This window comes from Myripristis murdjan, chromosome 20, assembly GCF_902150065.1.
Source record: "Myripristis murdjan chromosome 20, fMyrMur1.1, whole genome shotgun sequence".
Classification (NCBI taxonomy): domain Eukaryota; kingdom Metazoa; phylum Chordata; class Actinopteri; order Holocentriformes; family Holocentridae; genus Myripristis; species Myripristis murdjan.
In genome coordinates, this window is record NC_043999.1 from 28,268,227 (window position 1) to 28,294,694 (window position 26,468).

Below are 26,468 nucleotides of genomic sequence, written 5' to 3' on the forward strand. Positions count from 1 at the left end.
TGCACCTGCAGAGGTCATTACTGAGGGACAAGAGGCTTCTACCTCCTCCGACGTCATCACTGCACCTGCAGAGGTCATTACTGAGGGACAACAGGCATCTACATCCTCCTCTGACATGAATACATCTGCAGCACAACCGCTTGATCCATTTGACTGGCCGTCTGTCCTGTCAGATGCAGACAGGGCAGATATTGTACAGAGAGGGCCATTTCAAGTTGGCCCATCATTTACATTTCCCAGAAGGCAGGATGGTAGACGTTTTCACTATCACTACATGTAGAGAACACTGGTAAATGAGGAAAAAATTAAGCGGAGCTGGCTCATCTACTCCAGGAAAAATAATGCTCTTTATTGTTTTTGTTGCAAACTGTTCTCGACCAAGTTGTACAAGTTAGTTAAAGAGGGACTGTCTGACTGGATGAATATTGGGACCATTCTGAAAACCCATGAAAACAGTCCTGATCACACAAAAAACGTGGTCACATGGAAAGAACTTGAACTTCACCTCAAAAAGGGGAAAACAATTGACCAGGTAGAGATGTCCCTTATGGAAGCCTCAAGAAAATGACGGAGGGAGGTTCTCACTCGCCTGGTTGCAATCATTCAGTCATTAGCAGAAAGAAATCTGGCTCTCAGGGGAGCTGTAGACACATTGTACAATCAGAATAATGGCAAGGTTTGACCCAGTAGTGAGAGAACACATCAGCCAAGTTGAAAGTGGAATGCATCCTCTTGCTTGGGCAAAACTATTCAAAATGAACTGATTACATGCATCAGTGACAAAATTATGGAGAGAATGGTGGCTGAAATTAAACTGTCCAAATATTATGCCATAATTCTGGACTGCACCCCAGATCTTAGCCACCTGGAGCAAATGTCTGTTGTGATCAGAAGAGTCAAACTGAAAGAAACACCTGAGATCAAGGAGCACTATATTGGGTTTCCTTGTTGCGCCCGCATCAACAGGTCGTGGGTTGTCTGATCTCATTTTAAACAAGAGTTGAACATTCCGTTCAGTGATTGCAGAGGGCAATCATACGACAATGGTGCCAACATGAAGGGCAAAAACAAAGGCGTGCAGGCAAGGCTTTTGGAGAAGAACCGCCGTGCTCTGTATGTCCCCTGTGGGGCTCATACATTGAATCTTGTTGTGGCTGATACTGCCAAGAACTCTATAGATGCTACCACTTTCTTCGGCAATGTTCAGAAGATCTACACTCTATTCTCAGCTGCTCACCAGAGATGGGCTATTTTGAAACAGCATGTCAACATTACAGTAAAGTCCTGGAGTGAGACAAGGTGGGAGAGCCGTGTCAACAGCATCATTCCTTTGCGCTACGAAGTATCTGGCATCAGAGATGCATTTCTAGAAGTCAGAGAGAAAGCAACAGATGCTATCACCAAAACTGAGGCCCAGTCTTTGGCAGAGGAGGTTGGGTCATTCACATTTCAGATTTGCACAGTTGTGTGACATGACGTCCTCTCAAAAATCAACAGCAGCAAGCTACTGCAGTCTGTGAAGAAATGAATGTGGAGGCTGTTTATTGTTTATTGCTAAAAGGATCCCCATTAGCTGTCACAAAAGTAGGACGAGCTAGTCTGTACTCAAGGAGAAAAGACTGCGATGAGCCAGTCAGGGATGCTCTGAAAAGACTTGAGACCACTTTTTTCAATGTGGTTATTGACTCTGCCATTGCATCTTTGGATGACCGATTTGAAACACTTGGACAAGTTAAGAGCAAGTTTGAGGTACTGCACACTTTCCCAACCTCGGATGATGAAGCACTGGAGAAACAATGTAAGGAGCTTGAAAACACACTGAGGAGTGGAGAGGAAGCCGACATTGATGGGAGAGAAATCAGGGAAATCAGAGGCCTTCCTCAGTTACCCACGAACAGAATGACTGCATTTGAACTGTTGGACTTTGTCCACAAGAAGGAACTGACAAAGTTGTATCCAAATCTTTGGATATCCTTGAGGATTGCCTGTACCCTGCCAGTGACAGTGGCATCAGCTGAAAGAAGCTTTTCAAAGCTTAAGCTGATAAAGACATACCTGCAGTCATCTATGGCACAAGAACGCCTCACTGGACTTGCCATCATTAGTATAAACCATGAGGTTGGCAGGGAAGTGTCATATGATGATGTCATTTATGATTTTGCCTCAAGAAAATCAAAGAGGAAAGGATTTTGAGGACTTCTGATATTGATAGTAAAAGGATGAATAGCCACAGGCTACTGTAGCATCTTGCAGTAAACTGTAAACACTTTTGCAATTTAAATTTATTTTGAATATTTTGCAGTTGAGTTGATTGTTAATTGTTATTTATTTGGGTTTCATGTGGTGTGTTGCTTGTATTGTTTCATTATGCCCAGTTTATTTTATTATTTATTATTATTATTATTTATTCAGTTCATTTTGAATACTTTTGATTGGGTTTGTAACTTTATTATTATATATATATTTTACATTGTTTAAAATAAAAACAAATTGTTGTTAATACATTTGTCCATTTGTGATGTTTTGTCATGCACCTCACCTCCCCGATATCACTGAGGCTTGGTAGATGGGTGCCAATGATGTTTTGGGCAGTTTTAACCACTCGTTGCAGAGTCTTCCTGTCCTGGGCCGTGCACATCCCATGCCAGTTTGTGATGTTTCCAGTCAGGATGCTTTCAATCGCTCCTTTGTAGAAGCTGACAAGAACTTGGCGTGGGAATTTTGCTTTCTTAAGTTTCCTTAAGAAATACAGCCGTTTCTGAGCTTTTTTAACCAGGGCAGAGATACAGTCAAGCCCAAAATTATTCATACCCCAGGCAAATTTTGACTTAAAGTTACTTTTATTCAACCAGCAAGTTTTTTACAGTAATTTAATTAATAATAATAATAATTTATAATAATTGGGGGCTGTAGGCCCAAAAAACAAAACAAAACAAAACAAAACAAAAATTGGTGGGCCCTTACATTTTACCATGAATCTTCAGATCCATCAATCCAAAAATAATAATTAATAATAATTTAATAATTTCCCAGTTTGGGATCAATAAAGTAAATCTCTCTATCTATCTATCTATCTATCTATCTATCTATCTACAATTATTATTATTCCGCTAAGTTTCAAGGGAGAGTTATATTGTCCCATAATGATCTTCAATTCAGTTCAATTCAATTCAATTCAATTCAATTCAATTCAATTCAGTTCAATTCAATTCAATTCAATTCAATTCAAACTGCTGTGTCAGAGCTTTTTCCTTCCTGAAAAGGATAACATTTTGGGGAGACCACAGAATATTTTAAATTCTTTTGCATTTTTGACCAGAAATGACCAAATGCAAAGACAGCAAATATTGGCTCCAACTATTGCTTTCCTTCAAAAAAGCACCATAATCACCATAATATAATTCAAAAGCCTCTGTAGACTAAGCCCTCCTATTCAGGGCAGGCAGAGATGTACAGAGATCACAGCATGAAAGAAAAGACAAGGTGATGGATAGTGTTTGTGAGCAGCAGAAAGACAGAAAGAAAGAGGTTCGGACAAAGAGAATGAGATGTAGAGAGATTTATAAAGAGAGAGGAGTCTGGCAGGGAGTTGTAGCAGATGTAGGGCAATGGAGCATCACTGCTCAGCTGCAGTGGGCTGAATTCTCCCAGAGGAACTGAAGCTTTTCAAAGAAAGAGAGCGTAAGGAATACTAAGACATAATAGTCCATGATTTAACACTCAGCTATTCCTCCGCTGTGACTTCAGCCTCTTCTGTTGTTCAGCCTTCTGGGTTTCTTGTATCACTTGGACTTGATCAAAAAATCACTTGGTCGAGTTTGTCAGTCAGTTCAGTCATGCAGATATTAACCAGTCATTTAGTCAACCAACCAGCCAGTCAGTCTGAAAACCAGTCAGACAAACAGTAAAATACTGAGGCAGACAGTCAGTTAAAGGGATCGTTCACTCATTACGAAAATGTCAATATTATTTCACTTCCCCCCTAGCTATTATGCTCTGCTCTGTTACATTATGTTCCGCTCTGTTTTTCAGAAGTAATAATAATAATTATTATCTCTGAATTCTGAGAAAAGTTCATGGGGGCGAAAATTTTGCTTTGTTTTTCTGAATTAATGAGATAATTATTTTAGAATTAAGTATACAAAAAAAAAAATCTGCTCTTTCTCTTAATTAATGAAGTAATTAACTCCGAATTCTGAGAAAAGTTTCCATGGCTAAAAAAAAAAACAAAGTACTGTGTATTTTATCCAAATTAATGATACAATTACCAAGAAGTTTTCCCCATGAAAACATTTCTCAGAATTTTGAGATTCTCAGATAAGTTCATGAATAAATTCAGAAAAATAGGACCTTTTTTTAATGAATGTATTACATATGCAGTCATTTAACTGTGTGGGTTTCTTACAGAGAAACTTACCTATTGGACACATACTGAAAGTGCTCTGTCACTACTGGTACTGGTAGCACCCACCAAAAATAACCCACCAGCCGAAAACAAACGGAAGCCTTTTTTTTTTTTTCATTTTTCACATCTATTATTCAAACTTCACTGCTTCTTCACTGTTCTCTTATCTCTGTAATCACTGAGGGCTTAGCCTCAGCAATCAGCCATCTTTCTGACGAGGTCTGCACAGCAAGAGGCCTTCTAGTTATCCAAACTGAATCCGGGTAGCGCTGTAAGATAGGTGTTCCTACTGCTAAAATAAAATAATGTGATTCATTGTGTGGGGATTTAATAGGAGCAGATAAAACAAGTCAACAGTAAGCATGAAGTATTTCCCCTCTTATTCAGCAATAAATATGCCATCTTATTTAAGCGGTGTCTCAGTTCATTTGTCCAGCACACACACAAACTAACAAACCAATAGAGACTAATCCATAGTCCCCATAGTGAAACTCCAAAACTTGTCTAATCTGTTGTAAAATATGCTGATCTGACCCATTTTAATGACAGGATTTTGTTCTTTACCATTTTTCAGCTTAGATTCAAACTGTTATGGGGCAGGTTGCACCCAGACTGCAGGAAATTCAAGCTTGAATGAGTCTTGACTGTCAAAGTCAAGACTCATTTAAGCTTGTTCAGTGGCTTTCAAAGTGGGGACTGGGGACAGCCAGGGGTTAGTAAGGGTCTTCTAAGTGGTCCACCCTCTGCAAAATGAGGAATAGTTTAATTTCACTTTAATTTAAATGCATGTTGTTGCTAATTTACATATTACATTTTGCCCAGGTTATAAAAAGAAATCAAGTGAAAGGTTGAATGCTTGTGATGTCCTCTGTTTCTGTCTGTTATTGAACACAAGAAATGTGTTGTTGATCCAGCATTTGATGTTTAAATATATAATTTTAATAATTATGAATATAGTTTTCTGCTTGTTTCTGAAAATACATTTAACCCTTTGAAACCTGAGAAAATTCATTTGATTTATTTCTAAAGCATGAGGGGAAAAACAGCAGCCAACCCCTACTGTTACTTACTCACTAAGTTTTCTTAACAGATCAATCTATAACTCTAATTCCCTTTCACACACACAATACATGCAGGCAGACAGTCGAGATTCATGTTGGGAGCGGAAGAAGAATGCCTTGTTCCTCCTGTTCCCGTCTCAATATACAGTGCCCGCCCCACTGGCTGGGAAAATCGTAACACTGTAAAACAACAAAATAAACATAAAATTACTAAATAAAAAAAAAAAAGCGGAAGTGAATTTGATGGTGACATTGAAAAAAAATCTGAGATAATTATTTCAGCTCAGAAAAACAGGGCAGATTTTTGGATTGATGGATCTGAAGATTCATGGTAAAATGAAAGGGCCCTCCAATTTGTTTTGTTTTGTTTTGTTTTGTTTTTTGGGCCTATGGCTCCCAAATGTTTAGGGATGGCACTGTCCCATGTGGTCTGGGATATGAGGTGCACATTATTCTGCAGCAGCCAGCTCCCTCTGCCAAGCGGGAGCACTGGCAAGGTGGTTCAGCAGTACAAGCAATGACACCACTGACCTATATTTCCTGCTTTAATGAGCCATGATGCTGGAAGAGAGGTGAGGCAGCTCGATGCTGAGCTGAGGAAACACCCGAGAGTGAAGGGAAATGGAGAGATGGAATGACAAGGAGGAGGAGGAGGAGGTCTGGGGGTGGGCAAGTCATAACCTAGCATCAGTACATCTTATCTTGCATACATATTGTTATATCCATCTAGACCAGTGGTTTTCCCTGACCAGTGCAAAACTAATTAAAAAAAAACTCTTAGTGCAGAGGTCCCACCCAGCTCCATCAGTGTGTGAAACAATGACTTGATACTGTTACTGGGTTTTTTTTCTTGGCTTTCTGGTCATAGTGAACAAATGTCCTTGCTCCACGACCACGGTAGCGGATTTAAACCATAAACACACACATTTGACACCTTCGGGAAACCTAGATGGAATACTAAATATAAAATGTGGTTTATCAAACTTACATTTACGTTTTTTTTTGTTTGTTTGTTTGTTTTGTTTTTTTTACTTATGCATAGGCTCATTTTTTAGGAATTATGCATGACTGATATTTTTAAATTAACATTAAAAAAAATCTCATGCACCACCCTGCAGTACTCAACTAGGTATAGAAGTGGTTCTCAAATGAGGGTACGCGAACCCTCATTTGAGAACCACTTCTTTAGGACTATCCACCCAGCCATTCATCTCTCCATCCAACAGTGCACATTCCATCAAGGATCCACTACATTTTCTTGGAAAGGATCACACTCTTTTCAATCTAAGTAATGTGTTTTTACTGAGTAAGAATAAATGTAGCCATCAGCAATGCATGAGACCTCCTTATACATATGAGATCATATGGTCAGGAGCATCCTCTTGACACACAGGAAGTGATGAATCAAATACATGAAAAATGCATGGAAAAAGGAAACTGCATCTTTTGCCTCCCCCATCCTTTTAGTCTTCCTTGGGGCTGAGTGGTTCTTTTTTTTTTTTTTTTTTGGTCAGTCCTCTTTGGTCAAGCCTCTTTGTCACCCAGCAGAGATTCACTGTTAACAAAAGGAAATAACAGTCATGTCATAAATCTATTAGTAAATGATAAAAGTAAACTGTAAGTAAATCTGTTAGTTAATGATGAAATTATGATTTAAAAAAACTCTCTTCTACTCTTCTTTAATTAAGACATTTGTGTTTCTATTATGTAAACGATGAATGCTATTATCCTTCGTATACAAACATGAAAAAAAAAACAGTAAAGACAAAAAAAATTACAAAAATGCCCTCTGCATCAAGGGATTCATTTGTTCTCCCTCCTTCTTCTCTCAAGGGAGCAGGCCCCTCAGGCCAGCTGGACTGGTAAACTGCTCTGTGTAAACTGCACAGAGCATCTTACATGATTTCTACATGCTGAGCTCCTGAAAATGCAAGCAGCAGTCTCATGCTGCCATTTGGGACTTGCTAGCCAGCTTGCTAAAACTGCATGTGTAGCAGTCAAAAAGTTTTCTCTTCTTCATTACCTCACAGTGGCTTAAAGGACCATACTAGAGATTTTGAATGTTTGGCCTGTACCCATATTCTTCATTGTAAGGAACCCTTTGGAAATCATGCAGGAGGTACTAAAGATTTCACAACACATAACCCAAATCCCTTAATTTTCAAATATGAATTTTTGGTTTAAACACCCAACTTATAATGTTCTGCTTCTGCAGCTTCAAAGTTATCGCTATTCATAACCCACAGAACTGATAATTGTAGGGGAATGAGTGGAAACCAACGACCATTTTGTATATTTTGTAGATAATACAATAAACAAGCAAAATCACTGGCATGGTCCATTAAGAACCACAGTGATTTAAATCTGAATATCTGACTGTATTTAGGGTGGGTGAAGCTGCTACGTTGTTTTGTGTTCAGTGTAGCACTGCAGCAGGAATGTTGGCTTCTTTACAGCTGTGCACCTGAATACTAATTTCACGAGACAGGGACCACATCTTGACATTACTTAACTTGGTTATGAATCGTTAGAGACAGACAGCATGGATAACGTAGATTAAGGTTGAGTCATGGGCCAGTTGGAAGATGGGAGGTAGAGTGGGGTAGACTCCCCAGAGATGGAGGAAAGCAGACAGGGTGGAGGAAGGATGCAAAAAGCATGCAGTTGTGGTCTCTCATTACTGATGACAGGGAGGAGTTGTGAGCTGAAACAGGAACAGGAGTTGTGAAGGTCAGGCTGGGCTCAGACACAAATTTTGAAATTAGTTTGGGTTCGGGTCGGGTTCAGTCACGTCAGCATTATTTTAGTGAAAAATGATGGACCCACTGTCTGTTCTGGGTTGGGTTTGGACACATAAAAAAGGATGCCTGCTGGGTCTGGGTTGGGCTCAGTTACTTTGCTCCCGTTTGGGTCAGGTTCATGAGAAGAAGATAGGCATAACTACTGGCCTAACAGGTAGGTGGGAAATGAAATAGTATCAGTCTTTCAAAAAGGATGAACTATCCCTTTAATTATTTCAGGAAGGGAGAAAGAGAGGACAGATAGGCTGATAAAAATAGAAGTGTTTCATGCTCGTTGACCAACCACTGGCAGAAAAATGAGATGGGACAAAGAAGGAAGCATGTAAACAGAGGCCCTCTTAGTGGTTGTGTATGTGTGTGGCTATAAGTGTATGTGTGTATGTGTCTTGTTGTTGGCTCAGCTCACATCAGGAGTGTGTGGAAGATGGGCCCCTGTGTTCAGCTCCCAACAGGGCCCTCCTCCAACATCCTGCTCCGCTTAACATTAGCTATGCGAGGCAACACGCCAGTCATTGTATACAACTGAATCAGGATATTAAGCTGCATGATGATGCCTGGTATGCCCAGGGGTGAAATTCAACCCCCAGTGACACATTTCACTGCAGTCCTCAGTGCACACTTTGCAAGGTTCAATTACATATCTGGATGTGCCTACACTTGCACCTTATTTCTCTGTGGTATACTTGTGCTTTTAATGGTATACAACCGTGGCTTGGGGATTGTTAAGAAAATGTCAGCAAAGGGGTTTTGACAACAGCAAAACTGCAAGGTGCTGATATGCGAAATGAAGTTGATGAGGTTGGTGTTTTAATTTCTCTCTTTTTAAGTTACAAAATGAAAGGCCCATAACAATACATATAATGTTTGGCCAGTTTACTACAATTAACCTCCATTTAACATCACAATAAACCATTTTTCAAATCATGCAGTATTTCAATGCCTATTTTATAGTTACTCGCTTTCCTCCCAGAAGATCTGTTGAGTCTGAGTTATTTGACTTAGTCATGCCAGTTCAATCCTTTTCTCACATCAACAGGTACTGTAGTGGTTCAAAGTGGGGGGCGTATAGAGCTGCCTTTCTGATGTACTGAAAAAGGGTAGACCTAATATCCTGCCAGGGATGGATCTCATCCTCCATTAAAATGCCTCTGACCCCTCAGCTCTTCACAATTCTATCTTTAAATGTGTGAGACTCTGACAAGTCAATAGAGCAACCACTGCAGTGATTTATCCCAGCATACCCAAAGTGGAAACTTCCTAAAATCAGACACAGCCTTTCAGTGTTTAAGCACTGCAGAGTTTAACTCCGGCTATCTTAGACAGAATCAATGAGCCACTTTCATTTGCTCAATGGAGCTTACACTAGCTGTTAGATATATTAATTGACTTTCTCATTTTGTTTGACGGGATGAGGCGATATCATAAAATAGATTTGAGTCCAGATGCCTAAATAATACACACAGAAAAATGATGATTATAAAATGTTTCTTTAAAAGACTGTGGTTTCATGAGGAACCATCAACTGCTAAAGAACCACTTGATTGAGTATGGTTTCTCATTGTGAAAATTAATTAATTAATTAATTAAAAGTTGAATAGGGGCCTTCACAGAATCAACTGGCACCATCAAAAACTATTTTGAAAAGGTTCTTTTAGAATACAAAAAAGTTCTTTTTTTTTTTTTTTCTTTTTTTTGGAAGAAACATTCCTGGTTCCTGAAAGAACTTTCTTAATGGGTCTTTAAAACATGTTTAGGGATTCTTTGAAGAATCATTTAAAGAAACAACTGTCTGAAAAGTTCTTTGTCATAAATGGTCCTATTTTCAGTTGGCACCTTAAATGAGAATTAACTGCTATTTCTACGTGCCTTTCCTCTTCTCTCTTCTTCAAAGAACCATTGCTTGCTGTTTTTATATGGCCCTAAAATTCAACCCTTTGAAACCCTAGTAAATTCATTTGAATTCTTTCAAAAACACAGGAAAAAAAGGTGATGAGCAAATTAACATAAAACTGCTGGAACATTAGCGGGGAAAAAAATCAAAAATAATTACCAGAAAATTAGGGAGGCATAGCTCATGAGGTCAAGTGGTTGTCTGTTAATCAGATAATCAGAGGGGCATTGCAAAGCAACATTGTAAAGCACTTTGAGTAGTCGGTAGGCTAGAAAAGTGCCACAGAAAGTTAGTCCATTTATCATTTGTGAAAGTCTGAATGGTTATTTTCTGGAACCAGAAAATGTTTTCCTATGGCATCACTTTGAAGAATGATTGTTGGTTCTAGTTGGCATCTTTATTTTTCTCTTTGTATGAACTCTCGATGTTCATAAGTGCAATTAATTCCAAATGCCATCCCCTGTCACCCCCCAACACCATCTCCAACCCCCTCAGGTCATGAAAACTATTTTCCAAGCCTCTGTCCTTCATTATCAAATCAAATTAGCATGGTCATTGAACCATAGGATTATGGGGACATTTGCAGCATACTCAGCCTGTTTATCTATTTATTTATTCATTGACAATAAGTTAAACCTCCTCTCCCCCTAGCTGTTTATGACTTTGCACCATTTCATTGCTCTTATTTCTCTCTGTTCTTCTCTTTCATGTTTCTCCAATTAACAGTTACCAATCCTGGTATCATCTGTGGTAAGCTTGTACTTCCTTGAGTGGACAGATGTGTTCAAGCCGGTGAAGTCTGGTTTTAACTGCCATGACCGCAGCCTGAGTCTGCCATACATCGATCCCAACCATGAGGTCATCCCCCTGCTGATGCTGCTCAGTCTGGCCTTCGCTGGACCTGCCATCACGGTAGGCATGAAAATACCAAGCCAGTATTTGAAAAACTGGATCACATCTGTACTTCAGTAACAGAACTCTTTCAGGGTGTATAGCACACACACTTCTGCATATCCTTAGCTCTTAGGCAGCAGAGGATGTGTGCAATATAGCTGTGTTTCTAAAGGTACAACATGGCCATATCAACAGAATTCAACAGATAGTAGTGCAGTGCCCGTACAAAACATTCCTGTTCAGAACGGGCCTCTGGTTTTACTGCTTGCACTTCATTGGGTCCTCAGCAATACATCCAAATGTGAAGTCTATTGGATGAATGCAAAACTGTCGAAACTGAAGGACAGGCAGACAGAGACATACAGACAGATTCCAGTCGAATCTACATGGACATGAAAATTTACAAGGGCTGGAGCCAGGCAAGCTAACTTATCTAACCAGCTAAGTGATTTCCAATTCCCAGTACAATTTCTTCACTATTTTTAAAAAAAACATTTCATGCTGAAGGCAAGTGATGGTTGATTAAGCGATGGCACACAAGATGAAGTGATGTTGTACTGTATATTTGTATGGCTGTGATTCAGTTGTAGGCACAAGGCCACAGGCCTCAACCTCTAGAATCTAAAATGTACACAACATCCCTCAGATTACATGGAACAACAAATTAGTCCTGCTGCCTTCAGATGGCTCTAGCAATTTTATCAACCACAAGGAAAGGCTGTCATGCTTCCTATTAGTAAGAATCAGTCCTTGACCATACCAGTTTACCCACATTTTGCATGGCAACAAACCATTTTGCAAATCATGTGGCGGTACTAAAGATTTCACAACATTTAATCAAAATCCCTTGATTTTCAAAACTGAATGTTTGGTTGAAACACCCAACACTGTTCTGTTTCTGCAGCTAACAAAGTCACCAGCATTCATAAATCACAGATATGATCATTTGCTGTGTAAAACAAGCATTTCCCCGGAGACTATATTCTGACTATTTCTTACTCGGCCAATTTCAAGTTTATATCATGAAATCCCAAAGCTTGGGAAGAAATATGAAATTCCACAGTGTTAAGCTGAAGTAGCAGCTGCAGAAAAATAGGGTCCTGAGTATCCTAAGATACTCAGGACCCTCTTTTAACGATAAATAGGATAGGTTCTATGAATCTTCTACTTTCCCTAGACAAGTAGCACTTGAAAAAATGTACTTACTTTTTCTGCCAGCGACGAAGGTAGCAAAACACAATGCCTGACAAACGCATACACAATCCAAACACAGGGATCAGCGGTGGAGGGGAGCTGGCAGAGGGCAAATGGAGACAGTTCATGGAGTTCATTTCAAGAGCAAACTTGTGTGGTCTGACAGTACACAGGCATTCTGTACAAGAAAGGGCAGAACAGAGTGCTCTTCATGAAAAGGCTCTATTCATTCAGTGGGCCTCGTTTATCAAACAATATATGATTTTTGGCTGGACCCAGGGGATGCCAGCCCTAAAGAGGAGTGTCGTGAGTAATTGAGTGAGTGAATGAGTGAGTGAATGAGTGACTGAGTGGTCAAAGTTGCACAAATGATCGGCCAACCAAAGACATTAGCTGCTTGTTGGACTTCTTATTGACTCTTGCAAGTTACAGTCACTGCTCTAACAAAATACCCGTTCCTTCTGTTACTTGAGCAAGGGCGTTTCTGAAAGATATAGATTCTCAGTGGTAAGAGTGTAATATCAGGTTAGCTGAGACGTAGGCCCAGTCTAGTGATTATGTTATTTATTATTTAATATGCAATTTAATACACAACACTTAGGGCTCTATTTTGGCAGACCTGGTGAGGCGGGGGCGCAGCGCAGCTGCGCTTCGCCAACTGGGTGTGGCCAGGTGGATTTTGCAAGTTTGGCACACCGTGCGCGGTGGCACAAGGACTCCGCCGTCCCTCCTACCAGCGGAAGGGAGGAGAGAAGGCGTGGAATGGGTTTGACACAGCCAATTCACTTTAAACCAATCAAATGAGCCCCTGTCCTCGCCTTTAAAACGCGCTGCGCGAAGGCATAATGAACGTTTACACAATTGACATGGAGGTCTACTGCCGCAGGCGGAGTGGAGCTGGTGTAGTGGAAGTTTGGCTGACCGGCGCGCAGTGCGCACATGTCACCAAAACCTCACAGGCAGGCTTCCGGAATGTGAGGCGCATTAACAATGCAATAAATACCCACGAAAACCACTATTCAATGCTACTATCTCAATCAGCACCTACATTTATCTCCATATCAACTGTCCCGTCACAACTGATGTCAGATCAAAGGAGATTGGCACCATTTGTGCTGATTGTGAGGTTTGGTTGCTCGACAAGAGTTTGGGCCTGTAATCTGCCACGATTGCAACAAATTGTGTCGTACACATTTTTTTTTTTTTTTTTGGTAAATCTGTTTATTGCAATTTTCAGTTTACATACAAAATAAAATACAGCAGAAATTGGACAACTGTACATCCCCACCAAACCCCACCCCACCAATTCAATTTCAATTCAATTCAATTTTATTTATATATATAGCCCAGAATCGCAAATTACAAATTTTTCTCAAAGGGCTTTACAGGAAATACAACATCCTCTGTCCTTAGACCCTCACATCGGATGAGGACATCACAGAACATAACAACAGTCAAGGATCATGATGCAGTAATAACAAATGAATAATAAAAATTGCATAATTACAAGAAAAAAAAAGGGAAAGAAGAAGGGAAACAAAATTAAAAGGAAAAGGACAATCACCATATCTGTACAGGTCTACAATAGTGGGTTGCTGCAACTCGAGCTCATATCACTCCTCTGTAAGTATCAGGGTCTGTGCATGGTTAATAAAAGGTCTCCAGGTTTTCTCAAATTTGCCCAGAAAACCTTTCAATGAGAACCTAATTTTTTTCCAGGTTCAGAGCTTGTAGAACCTCCTTGATCCAACTAGAGTGGGTTGGTGAGGAAACATGCTTCCATTTCAGTAATATTAAGTGTCTGGCTAAGAGTGAAGAAAAGGCCACAACAGAACGAGTCTCAGTGGGTATTCCCAAAGTGTCTATTACATATTTTTCTGAATGTGTTAAAAATGTCTGTCCAGAAGTCACTGAGAGCAGGGCAGGACCAGACCATATGATCCGCAGGAGTCTGTTTACATCTGGCACAGGCAGGGCTAACAGATGGAAAAAACCTTGCAAGTCTTGAATTTGTGTAATGTGTGCGATGCAAAATTTTAAACTGTATGAGTGAATGCCTAGCACATTTGGATGACGAATGGATAAGGTCTAGAACTGCCTTCCAATGGTCCTCTGAAAGGTCTAAGTCTTGTTCCCAGGAATTCTTAAGGTCAGATAAAGGTAAAGTAATACTGTCAGCAATTCTATTATAGATCTCAGAAACAATACCCTTTTTAGTTGGATTTAGTTTGAGAATGGCCTGAATGCCCTTGTTGTGCCATACCTGAAATCCAGGATCAGTGCAGGATGTGGTAAACAAGTGATTAGACAAAATGGGACACTGAAGAGAAGGTCTATGTATACCAAAATGCTTTCTGAACTGACTCCAAATCTTCATTGTATTTCTGACCACTGGGTTAGAGCTAGAATTAAATAACAAGGGTAGTTGTGAACTAATAAGAGAATTGAGGGACAGTTCAGATGAAGCCAGTTCCATCTCTGTCCAAGAGATACCTGCTTCTTGCTTACACCAATAAATGAGTTTATGAATATTACAGGACCAATAATAATGAATAAAGACCCATACCCCCCATGTCCTTTGGTCTCTGAAGATACATTTTCCTAATTCTATGAGTTTTGTTCTCCCATAAGAATGCAGTGATCAATGTATCTAATTTTATAAAAAAGCTTTTTTTAATTAAAACAGGCAGATTCTGAAAAAGGTAAAGAAATCTTGGAAGGACGACCATCTTAATTAAACTAATATGGCCAATCAATGATAAAGGTAATGTGGCCCACCTCTTTAGATCTTCCTTACATCGATCTAATAGAGGCATGAATTTTTTAGAGAACAAAGAGCTAAAAGACTTAGTTATAAAAATACCAAGGTAGTTAAAACCAGAGTCTGACCATTTAAAGGGGAAGAATGACTGAGGAATTTGAGTAGCGGATGAATGAATGGATAAAAGCTCACTTTTCTGAAGATTTAGTTTATATCCAGAGTATGTACTGAATTGTTCTAATATTGATGTAACATGTGGCATGGAGGAGACTGGGTTGGAGACATATAGCAGGAGATTGTCTGCGTGAAGCGGGACTTTGTGATGTAAATGGCCACGTGAAATGCCCTGGAATCGCTGTTCCCTACATAGCCATATAGCCAATGGCTCAATAGCAATAGTGAACAACAATGGAGAAAGCGGGCACCCCTGGTATGTGCCTCGTTGAAGTGGAAAGTATTGTGAGTGGATATTATTGGTCACTACTGAAGCAGAAGGGGAAGAGTACAATAACTTTATCCACAAAATGAATTTCTCACACCCTGTAGAATGCCTTTTCGGCGTCCAGCGACAAAACAAATTCGGGAGAGTGACAAGGTGGAGAGTAGATTATGTCAAGAAGTCTGCGTACATTGTAAAAAGAATGCCTGTTTGGAACAAATCCAGTCTGATCACTGGAAATTAAGTTAGAAATGACCCGTTGCAGACGACTGGCAAGTATCTTTGAGAGAACTTTAAAATCTACATTTAACAAACTAATCGGTCTCCTAGAACTGCAGAGGAGAGAGTTTTTATCCTTCTTAAGTAACAATGTGATAGAGGCCTGATTTAAAGTGGGGGGCAATCGACCTGTTTTAAAGGACTTGTTAAAGACACTTCGGAAAATTGGAGAAATCAAATTGGAAAATTTCTTATAAAATTCAACGGTGTACCCATCGGGACCCGGTGATTTCCCAGATTGCATTGTTTTAAAAGCCTCCTGTATCTCTTGAAGGGTTATGGGTGCCCCAAGATTATTATTGAGACTAAAGTGGTTATATTGGAACTAATGCTTGCTTGTTCACACACTCTGTTACAACAGCTCACCTGTTCCTTCCATACTGACAGGAGCAATCCCCTCATCAGTACTGGCTCCTGGCTCTGCTTCTGACACCAAATCACATTTTAAAAATTGTCGTAATTCTCAGCACAAAGGTCAGTTTCATTAATGTAGTGCTGAATCATCTAGCATCTCAGGATATTTTTCATATAGAGCAGGTCTACACCATACTCTTCATTATATTAATTCTAATAATATTCACTCAATGAGCAATCCTACCTGCCCACTCTGGACTTGTGGGCTCATGGCTGGTGCTTGGTGCTGGATCTTGCTTCTGACTCTGAGGGGCTACAAGACAAAGTTTCCCAGTTATGTGGCGTCGCATCATACTAATATTTATATTATATAACATTACGTTATATGCCACAACGCCACACAATTTATTGACTTGATAATTAATTAACTTGAACAGTGGTTTGCAGGCAAGTTCAACATCTGCCTTACCCGTTTCATCGTCCTCATTTGTCGTTTCAAACCGCGAGTTCGTTTTAGTGAAAAAGTTGCCAATTTTAGCACATTTGGCCGCGTCTGTTTCCAGAGCTTTCCTCTTTTAATTCTTGCCTTCTCCGCGCCACCCTTGCTCTTTCTATTTTCCATCTTTCAAACACCACTGACCGAGTGCATAGACATAATACGTCAGGGTGCGTGTGCAAAAAAAAAAAGAGCTGCCAGTGGAGGCGGAGGCAGCCCAGGGACAGCGGTAAGCAGCATATGTGATCAACCCACTGCCATGACTGAACACCAGCACCAAAAAAATAAAAAATAAAAAAGTGAACACCGGCCCTCACAGCCCAAATATCAGATCGGCCCACCGAGAATTGTCCCGGTCTTCCCGATTAGCCACTCCGGGCCTGGTTACCAAACATAAACAGCCAAGAGAAAGCCCTTCAACCAGTACCTATCACAGTACTTGCAACCTGCTCAAAAGATGTTGGCGTGCCAAAAGATGTACTACGTGCCCAAGAGTAAAGATGCTCCCCAACCTCTCGCCCCCTGCAACTTTCTTTAAGGGGGCAGAAAGAGTGCCTAATGAAACCATGCGTTAGTAGGCATCACTTGTCTGTATCCATATGTCAACTACTGCTTTCCTTACCTGCTAGGTCAGCCTACCATCATCCACAGAGCCTTTGACGCGCCTCAAAACTACTACCATTGATCCTGCCTCACCAGTTGCAACACCAGCTGCAACTGCTCAGTTGTCGGAAATCAGTGTCGCTACAGCAGTCAAAGATCCCGCCGTTTCACCCTTGTTTCGCTGATACAACCAGAGCTCACCCATTTTGTACTTGAACACGTACCCCCACTATCTGCACAGTCTGCATGACTCCAAAGACCATTCCTCTTGCAGAGTCCAACGGGGGTGACTGTGTACAACACAGGTGTACAACACAGGTGCACAATGCTTTTCTTTGGAGCGTCACTGAGGATCACTCACACATAAGTGAGGGGGTGTTACATAAAGGATTCAACTCAGGGACATAAGTCAAAATCATTTTGACTATTAGTGGTAAGTATACTCTTTCTCCTGACAAGTCTACAGGCTCAGGGGTGTCCCATCGTCCCAAATTGTTGAGTGGTGAGGGCTCTCTTTTTGAGCCCTTTATGAACACTTTCCCTACAGACTTTGCTTGAGGGAATTCATCACAATCAACTGTATTGCACTGTAATGTTAAACCAGGATGTCTAGGGATGGGAAAGGGGTGGGTGATCCTGTGCAGCCTGACCTTTGTGACCACTGACCTCCTTGTCAACAGAGGCAATAAGTTTTGTTATAGATCCCACCAGAGTTTTGGGCAAGATACGCCCACGAGCGCTGTGATTGGTTATGAAATATGTTAACCTGTTGCCCATTTGTTGCCTATAAGCCCCTCCCAATCATAACCCTAATCTTAATAATATGGGCATTTCAAAGAAAACCTTCACCCAACCATAACCTGACCATTAACCATGTGGACATTTCCAAGAAAGCCTTCACCCAACAAGACTGCCTCTGGGGGTAAACTACAACAGCCTTCTGTGCGTCTGGCCAATGGACCATCCTGAACTTAAAAGGCTCTAAAGCCAGATACCAATGAGTTATCTAGGTGTTGACATCCTTAATGCAGCCACTGGAGGGGAGCATCAGAGGTCTGAAAGAGGGTGACTAGGCACCCCAATGGGTAGTAACGCAGAGTGCTGACTGTCGGACAGCCAGCCCCTTCTTTTCCACTGCATTTTACAGAGCCTCCCTCTCAGGCAACTTCTGGCTGATGTAGAGCACTGAGTGGCCAACCCCATTCACCTGCTGGGACAAAACGGCCCCCAGCTCTCTGTTTGATGCATCAGTCTGTAGGATGAAAGGGAGAGTGAAGTTAAGTGTATAGAGAAGCGGCTTCCCACAGAGGGTCTGTTTCACCCTCTCAAGTGCCAGCTGGCACTGCTATGTCCACTGGAATTAATCTGAGGTACCCTTTTGGGCAAGATTGGTCAGCAGGCTGGTCGGGCAAGCAAGGTTTGGAATAAACTGCATTTGAAACAGCAAAAGTATCTGAATTTTGAATTTTCCTTTAGGTTGTGTAAGTTCTTCATTCACTATGACAAAAACCACAGTGTCTGAAGCTGAGATGGAGGCACACATTAGTGCCATCTTGCCAGCATGTTGGAATGCACAACTCCCTCCACCATCAAATCCACGTAAATCCATAACGCCACCCTCCAATATCTGCCAGGCATGTTCTTTTTACCCTCAGACATCAGTAGGATTTAGATTCCTCCTATCAGCTGGATGACACATCCTTCCACAGAGATCTGTGTCCCTGCATGTCCTGGCAGAGCAGAATAAGACCTGAGGCTTTCCTCTTCCTGCATCAAGATGCCTCTCACAGTTACTGAATGTTGAGGGGCATTGTCTGTCATCCTATGTTACGGCTACCATCTGCCCTCAGGGATTGTGGGTAAACGAGTTCTTCCAGCAGAAAGGGTTAAGGGGCTGTCACACTTGTCTTTCATTTTCCATTAATCTCAATTCAAACACATGCAAGGGCAGCTTTCTAGTCATGTACTGTATTTTTGTTCATTATTTATGATATATTGTATGCTGACAATAAAAAAATAGCAGTTATGCATCATAGAATACACCCTGATTGGGCTGGCTTCTCTATTTACATTACTTTGACTGGGTGGAAGTTGCACTAGACTCGATAACCACACATGCCACTGATCAACACTACACAGATAAAGTCAAGCCCTGTGTCAGGCAGTCCTCATGATCTCACAAGGTTTTTATATATACATATTTTTTAGTCCAACTTGTTGTTTACTCTCTTTTTTCACATTGTTGCCTACTGTAATTTTCTTGTAATTTTAAATCTTTGTAATCCTTTATTTCTTTCCTTCTTTACAATTATTTGGGTTACTGGGGTAATTTAGTGATTTAAAAAAAAAAAAAAAGAAATTAAGTGAATATGTTCAGGTTTCAAAGGGCTAACTTTGAAGCAGCAACAGTGAAGAGGTTCCTGTCTGGTGAAACTAGGGTGTACAGAGTGTGCTCACAAGGGGTTAAACATATTGTACTAATACAAACCTGAGGGACTGAAACCGGAAGTATTACTCATTTTATTTTATTTATCTATGGCAGGGAAAAAATATTCATATCCACCTGCAAAGAAATTTTGTGTCCTTGTTCTCTTGCTTGCAAGGTTGAAACAAAAGTTCAGTGGTTCAGCCTTGGTGACCTGCAAATTTACATGCTTGACCAATAGAAGCCTTTAACATCACGATAACACCTAAGCTGAAAATCAAACAGAGGAAGCTGAGGTGACTTAGTAGCTCACCTGGTAGAGTGGGTACCACTTATCAAGGCCAAGCCCTCACCACAGTGGCCCACAGGGTTGTGGGAAGTAGCAAAAGCATGATGATGCCCTGTGAGACAGTGGCCTTGAGCCTGTAGACCTGCAAAGTAAGTGCCCTTGTCACACTTTAAGGCACAAATGTGCTCAAAGAATACATAGCAGCAATTAAAGATGATATAATTGTAGCGGAAATGGTCCATACGGTTGAAAAGCATGCCTTACAAAGGGGCATGAAAATGCCAGACAACACTGCAAGAGTGAGCAGAACCCCTGCTCACTTTTGCAAAACTACAGAACCAGATGCAGTGACACACAATGCAGCAACAGTGATTTGGCGACATGAGTTTTATGCTGCTCTTGATTTGGCTGGTTGATTTGGATATGTTGTGTGCAGTGAACAACAAGCTTAAGACCATATCCTAATACACACATTTTAACAAAATGTGTGTATTAGGATATGGTCTTGTTAGAAACATGAAAATTATGTTTCAAAATGTACATTTTTTACACATGCAATCTTATGCAAAAGGCCATGGCATATGTGATATTGCTAGTAATACTCCCACTACAGCACCCCTAACTTAAATCATATTCCCAGCCCTGGTGGCCTGGGTTTCATTCTGAGCCAAGCCCTTTGCTGCATGTCATCGCCACTCCCCCATCACCTGCCTTTCCTGTACTACCAAGTACACCCCCACCCCCCACACCCACACACAAAAATGGACAAAGATCTCATTTTAATTTCCACCATCCAGTTATGTACAATATTACATTGTAATATGAAACACATCCCCCTTGGTGAACAGCCACAGTGAAAGGTGGCAGGGGATGGTCCTGAGGATGGTGTTCAGAGTGTCATCAGCAGTTTTGGTATGGTGAAAAGATCAGAGGCGGTAGTTGGTGATGCTGTCGCAGTGTCTTTTCAGGCTGCTCAAGCGAAAAAGACCATGATTCTTTTATGCATGGTTTCCCACCCTGGTTCTGCATGTTCTGTGTTTGGTAAAAGATGACTGCATGTCACTTAGGGTGACCAGATGCTTACAAGCCACATGTGGGACAAGGAGTGTGTTTGTGTGGGACAATGTGGGAAACGTTACTGGAATGCTGAAACATAGTCTAGATTTTTAAACAATGTCCATCTAACTCTAAAGAATAGACTTTTCTATTGAGACCAGCCTTATAAATATGAATGACAACAATTTGAATTGGCTGCGCACAGTATGCACACTTATGCATTGGGCATTTATTTTTTGCATTTCAATCAATCAATCAATCAAACTTTATTTATATAGCGTCAAATCACAACAGAACTTATCTCATGACGCTTTACAGGTAGAGCAGCTAATGACTAAAGATTATAGTAGAAAAACAAGAAACCCAACAGATTCCCTCCTGAGCATGCTCTTGGCGACAGTGGCAAGGTAAAACTCCCCTTTAACGAGAAGAACCCTCAGGTAGAACCAGACTCAGGGTGGATGGTCATCTACCTCTACCGGTTGGGTGGGAGGGGAGAGAGAGAGACAAAGAGACAGAGACAGGGAGATAGGGACAAGCGGAAACACCTCTGATTTTTTCCAGTTTACTTTGTATCTGGAAATGGATGAGAACTTGTTGATATTTTTAAATAAGGCAGAAAGAGACTGTTCACGTTCTGAGACAAAATGAAGAATGACATTGGCATGCATCATCAATTTATGACATTTGCCACCAATGAAGATGCCTGGAAATTTAGGTTCCCTACAAATACCAACTCCTTCCACAGACTACAACCTTATCGTGGTGGAGAGGCTTGCGTATTCCGGTGAACCTGAGAGCTATGCCGGTCAGTGTTTATACCCTGGTAGGTGCAAGAGTGAGTTAAAAAAAACTTTGACGAACAAAAACGAAATCACCCATACTGAGTGAGATGGAGGACGTTCGTCAATGGCCTATGCACCCTAGAGGAGCCAAGGGCTTAAAGGCCCCATGGCCTGAAAAATGCAGTTTTCGTTGTTTTTGCGTGATAGGGAAGGTCTTCAGGCCACATAAATACTGTCCCACGCATTTCACCTATGATAAATGGAGAAGTGCACACAGCCCGTTTTTTTTAAACTGTCCCTGTAAAATGAGCGGATTTGCACTTCCTTGAGTTCCTGACATCAGTATAATTCCTGACATCAGTGACTCCACCCACAGCGCCTGCGTCCCCAGGCAACCAGCTACCAAGCTAGCGAACTTAGCCAGTACCCCTCCGCTCCCAGGGCAACAAGTTCACATCATATTTAACAAACATAACTTACCATCCTGAAACATCTTGTAATAAACAGATTTGAGGTGGTTTGGGGTCGTAGGTCGTATAACATCACACTCAGGGTCCCGGTTTCATGGGCCCCGCAGGGTTTTAGTCTGATGGCAGCAGTTCAAAGTATTTGTGGAGCGGGTGAGAGGGGTCTCTGACAATGTTCAGTGCTCTACTCCTGCAGGGATGGGATGTTTCCATGGAGCCATGTATCCATAAAAGCAAACACACAGCAGTCTCTCTAGTCTCTGCGGGTGTCTCTTCGCAAGCGTAGCTCGTCCAGCTTGTTGTTGAGGGAGCGAACATTAGAGAGCAAGAGCAACGGTCCTGCTGGTCTGGAGGGGTTAGCCTTTAGCCTAGCGTGGATCCGGCTCTCCCCCCTCCACTGCCGCCACCACAATAGCAATACAATGCCGGCTTTGTCGTGGTTCGGGATCGGAGTCGGGCTCAAATACGTACGGTTGTATAACATCACGCTCGGCGGTAGCCATGACAATCTTACATAAGATGATAACTCGCTTTCAACAAGTTTTCAAATAGTTACTGTATCTCGTTGGCTCTGTTTTTCTCTCGCTCAATATGGCAGCGCGCTATTGTTTACGTCCCAGAATGCATTGCGCAGTGACATCGGTTGATTGGCCCAACCATTTGTCACTCAGAAAACAGTCAGACAATCAGTGGAGAGGGGCTGATTCTCTCTTCTGATTGGCTGATCTTGCTGCCAGAGCTCCGGGAGAAAGGCCAGAGAGAGGAGCTGAAAAACTGTATTTAGCAGACCACAGGTACTCAAAACCACAGATACATCATGCTAGGGATATCAGCAGTTAAAATAAAACCCTGGAAAAGTGTACACCATGGGGCCTCTAAGTCACAAATACCCACTGCTAACAGTTCTAGGGTGAGTGCAAAAGCAGAGGAGAGAGAGGGTCCCCCTGTCTGGTGCCTCTTCCTTGTTCAAGTGGAGATGAGATGAAGCCATTAGTTAGTACAGATGCCTTGGGATGAGTGTATATGAGATTTATCCAATCTATGAACTTTTTGCTAAAGCCAAAACATTCCAGGGTGGAGAGCAAATATTGACACTCCACCCTGTCGAATGCCTTTTTGGCTTCAAGTGAGATAGCAGCCATGGGAGAAGAGCTATCCTGTGTGGCCCCAGATAGAGAGGGAGGACGTTTTCCCTTCTCTAGGGCTTCGCTATATGTGTCTTGAAGTAATGGCATTGCTGTAGGTCTACCTCTGTTTAACTTTGAAACAGGCGCGTAGCCAGGGGATTGCTTGCAGTTGCTATAGCAACACCAAAACGTGGCCCAGCAACCGCAAAGCAACCCCAAGGCTGAAAACTAAAATGCAAGGTTTTTTTTAGTAGTGTTATTTAGTAGTGCACGACGCACAGCGGAGTAAAATCACTGTAACTCACTGCTTCTCAGGGCTTATTGCTTAATTATAAAACAAGTGCTTTCCATCCTTAAATGTAATTGTCTGAGCCGCGTTCCATGCTGTTGTAAAACCAGTGTAACCCACTGCATTCTGAGGCAGACCGCAGCACAAAATATCCCCGCGCCAGTGTAAACAGATATAGTGTTGCCTGGCAACCAACTCTGCACGCAACTTGATCGTTACATTTGTTGCGAGAAATGAAGTGGCGACTGTGAAACAAACTCTGTGGTCTGTTCGCTGCTTTCAGAGCTGCTGTGAGGAGAAGAAAGAGACTGTTGATTTTCACCCAATCTCAGCTTCTGTGTTGCTTGGTAACCATGCTGGATTAAACGCTATACCTTGGTAGAAGAGTAATTAGTTCTTAATTATTTTGTTGTTTCATTATTCCTAATAAATTGTTGATTTTTTTCTTGTAACTTTATTTTATGGGCTATATGTAGGGTAACCGTTCTATAAAAGCAATAAGCCCCAAGAAGCAGTGAGTTACTGTCAGGGCTGGACTGGGAACCCCTTTCAGGCCGGGTATCAGTCATGAAACCAGGCCGCGGGTGGGGTTGGGTGTGGAAGTGCGAGTGGGGTCACAGGTATAGCCTATCACAACGATAGCCGCCCGACGCTGTTGGCCATTGCCCTAGACTTTTTTCCCTTTATTTTTCTTTTTCTTTTGCCTCTTCTTTGTCTCGTGGCCCGGCCCACCGGGGAAATCACCGGCTTCCCCATACACTAGTCCGGCCTGGGTTACAGTGATTTTACAACGGCTGACAGGCGTTCTAAGACACAACGCGCAGCGGAATGCCTTTTGTTTTATAATGCAGGTCAGATATAGGTTTTATAATGCAGGTCGGAGTTTTATAATTTAGTTCTTTTCTGTGGCCTATTCCTTCACATTTTGCCATTCAATTAATTCAACAGGTTATTGTTAAATGGTTTGTAGGCTAGGGCTATTATGTGCATTTCTCACTGCCGTGAAAAAAACGGCATATATACCAGCAGTTAAATTATCAACAACGAAATTCAAATTGATTTTGCCAGGCCTAGGCCTACACCATAATGTTTATCTGTTTCATGGTGCGCACGCATATCTCCCAGACGACCCTGATTCGAATGAGTAGGCCAATAATGACATCCATATCCTCTATGCTGTTTAATTGGCATTGTAGTAAATTGGCAAGCAGCTCCGTACAGTTGTATAGCAACTACTAAGCAACTGCAGTGAAAAATTTCTGGCTACGCCCATGCTTTGAAACTTGAGTAAATTTGCATGATTTCTCTCAAAAATGTGGGAGAAAATGTGATGTGTAAATTAAAAAAAAAAAAAAAAAAAACAGTGAGCACCAAATCTGTATTCAGCAGAGGTGTCTTTCAGGCAGACTGTCCGTACACAGCAGTCACACACTACCAGACTGATAAACCAGCTGCCAATGAACTTTTATTAGGGTTCATTGGTAAATAAAACAGATGATGGCAAAATTAAGGCAGGACCACTGGGAACAGGCAAGAGATGAGTGAACATATTGACGAGGTATGGTAATTCCATTCACTACACTGTCTGGCTGCTTATTTATTTGCCAGAAAGACACTTGTTGAATTGCTGCCTGAAATTTAGTTGGCTGAGTTGATTAGCCTGCATATAGAATTCAGCAGGGTGTAAAATTTAGATATTTCTGAGTAACATAACAATATTTTCCAATTCACAGGATCTGACATAACTGCAATCGTCCTGTGAATTAGGGTTAAATTAGCATAAATCTGATAAAGAACAGAGGGCAGTTTCTCCTTGACATTAATTTGATGCTGAACTTGATGTACTTTCTTATCTTATCATTGTTTGTTTCTCATTTTGTCCCGGTGCTTATTGCAGATTTTTCCTAATGTGTTTTTTTTTTTTTTTTTTTTGATTTCCCTGTATAAAAGGTCTAAAGCTTGTGGACTGCTATGTGAGCCAGGCTTGGCTACATAGGATAGGCAGGCATGTTATGTATTCTTGGTACTATCACACTAATTTTGTCCTGAGCTTTTTTTCTATATCACATGATTTTGTTTTGTGATTGACTGTTGACTAATTAGATCAAGGTACACTCATCCTCTGAAATGGACCTACATTAAAACTAGAACAACCAGGGCTGTTTGCTGGACCCAGTATTTGCATACCTTCAGAGATATAATGTTGAGAAATTATCCGGTGTGCTATAGGAGGATTTTGTTCAAGTTTCAGGGGTGTCAGTCTGTAAAATCTGCTCTGAAACCTGCTTCCCTCTGCATTAAGGAGCTGTTAATCCACTTATAAGAATTAGATCATGATTACGTTCAATTGAGTTTTAGCCCCGCACCCCTTGTGAAAATGACACATGGTAAAATGTGTGAAACCACATGTGAAATAATCACATGTGGTTGAAATACATGAAATAATTAAATCACATGTGTTCCAAAACCACACAGGGATTATTTCACATATGATTTTACATGTAATTTTTTTCTTAATGGGCAGTCATTTAAATGCTGTTTCAAAGACTTTTCCACCCTGAAAAGCTTTTTTTTTTTTTTTTTTTTTGGAAAAATACCTATACTTAATAATTTCTGGATTATTTATTTATTTATGTATGTATTTACAATAAATAAATAAAGATTTATTTATTTATTTTCCATTGGCTATCAGCAGCAGCGTCAGGATGGGTTTTCGAAAACCCATCATGTTCCAGCGCTATTTAGAACCACATATGTACTTTTGTTAGTTGACGCTTTCTCCATTTTGAGAGCAAAACATTGTATTAATTTTGCACCTAAACAGCAGCTCAGTGAGAAAATCATAACTCTAG

At 41.1% G+C, this 26,468-nt stretch overlaps 1 protein-coding gene across 1 annotated transcript in view; it reads left to right on the forward strand.

Annotated features, from left to right (window-relative positions):
- Positions 1 to 26,468, forward strand: part of plppr4b (phospholipid phosphatase related 4b) — a 78,233-nt gene that overhangs the window by 11,855 nt on the left and 39,910 nt on the right. Inside the window, exon 2 of the mRNA XM_030079753.1 lies at positions 10,885 to 11,070. Coding sequence (XP_029935613.1) covers positions 10,885 to 11,070 — 186 coding nt within the window. The remainder of the gene's footprint in view (positions 1 to 10,884; positions 11,071 to 26,468) is intronic.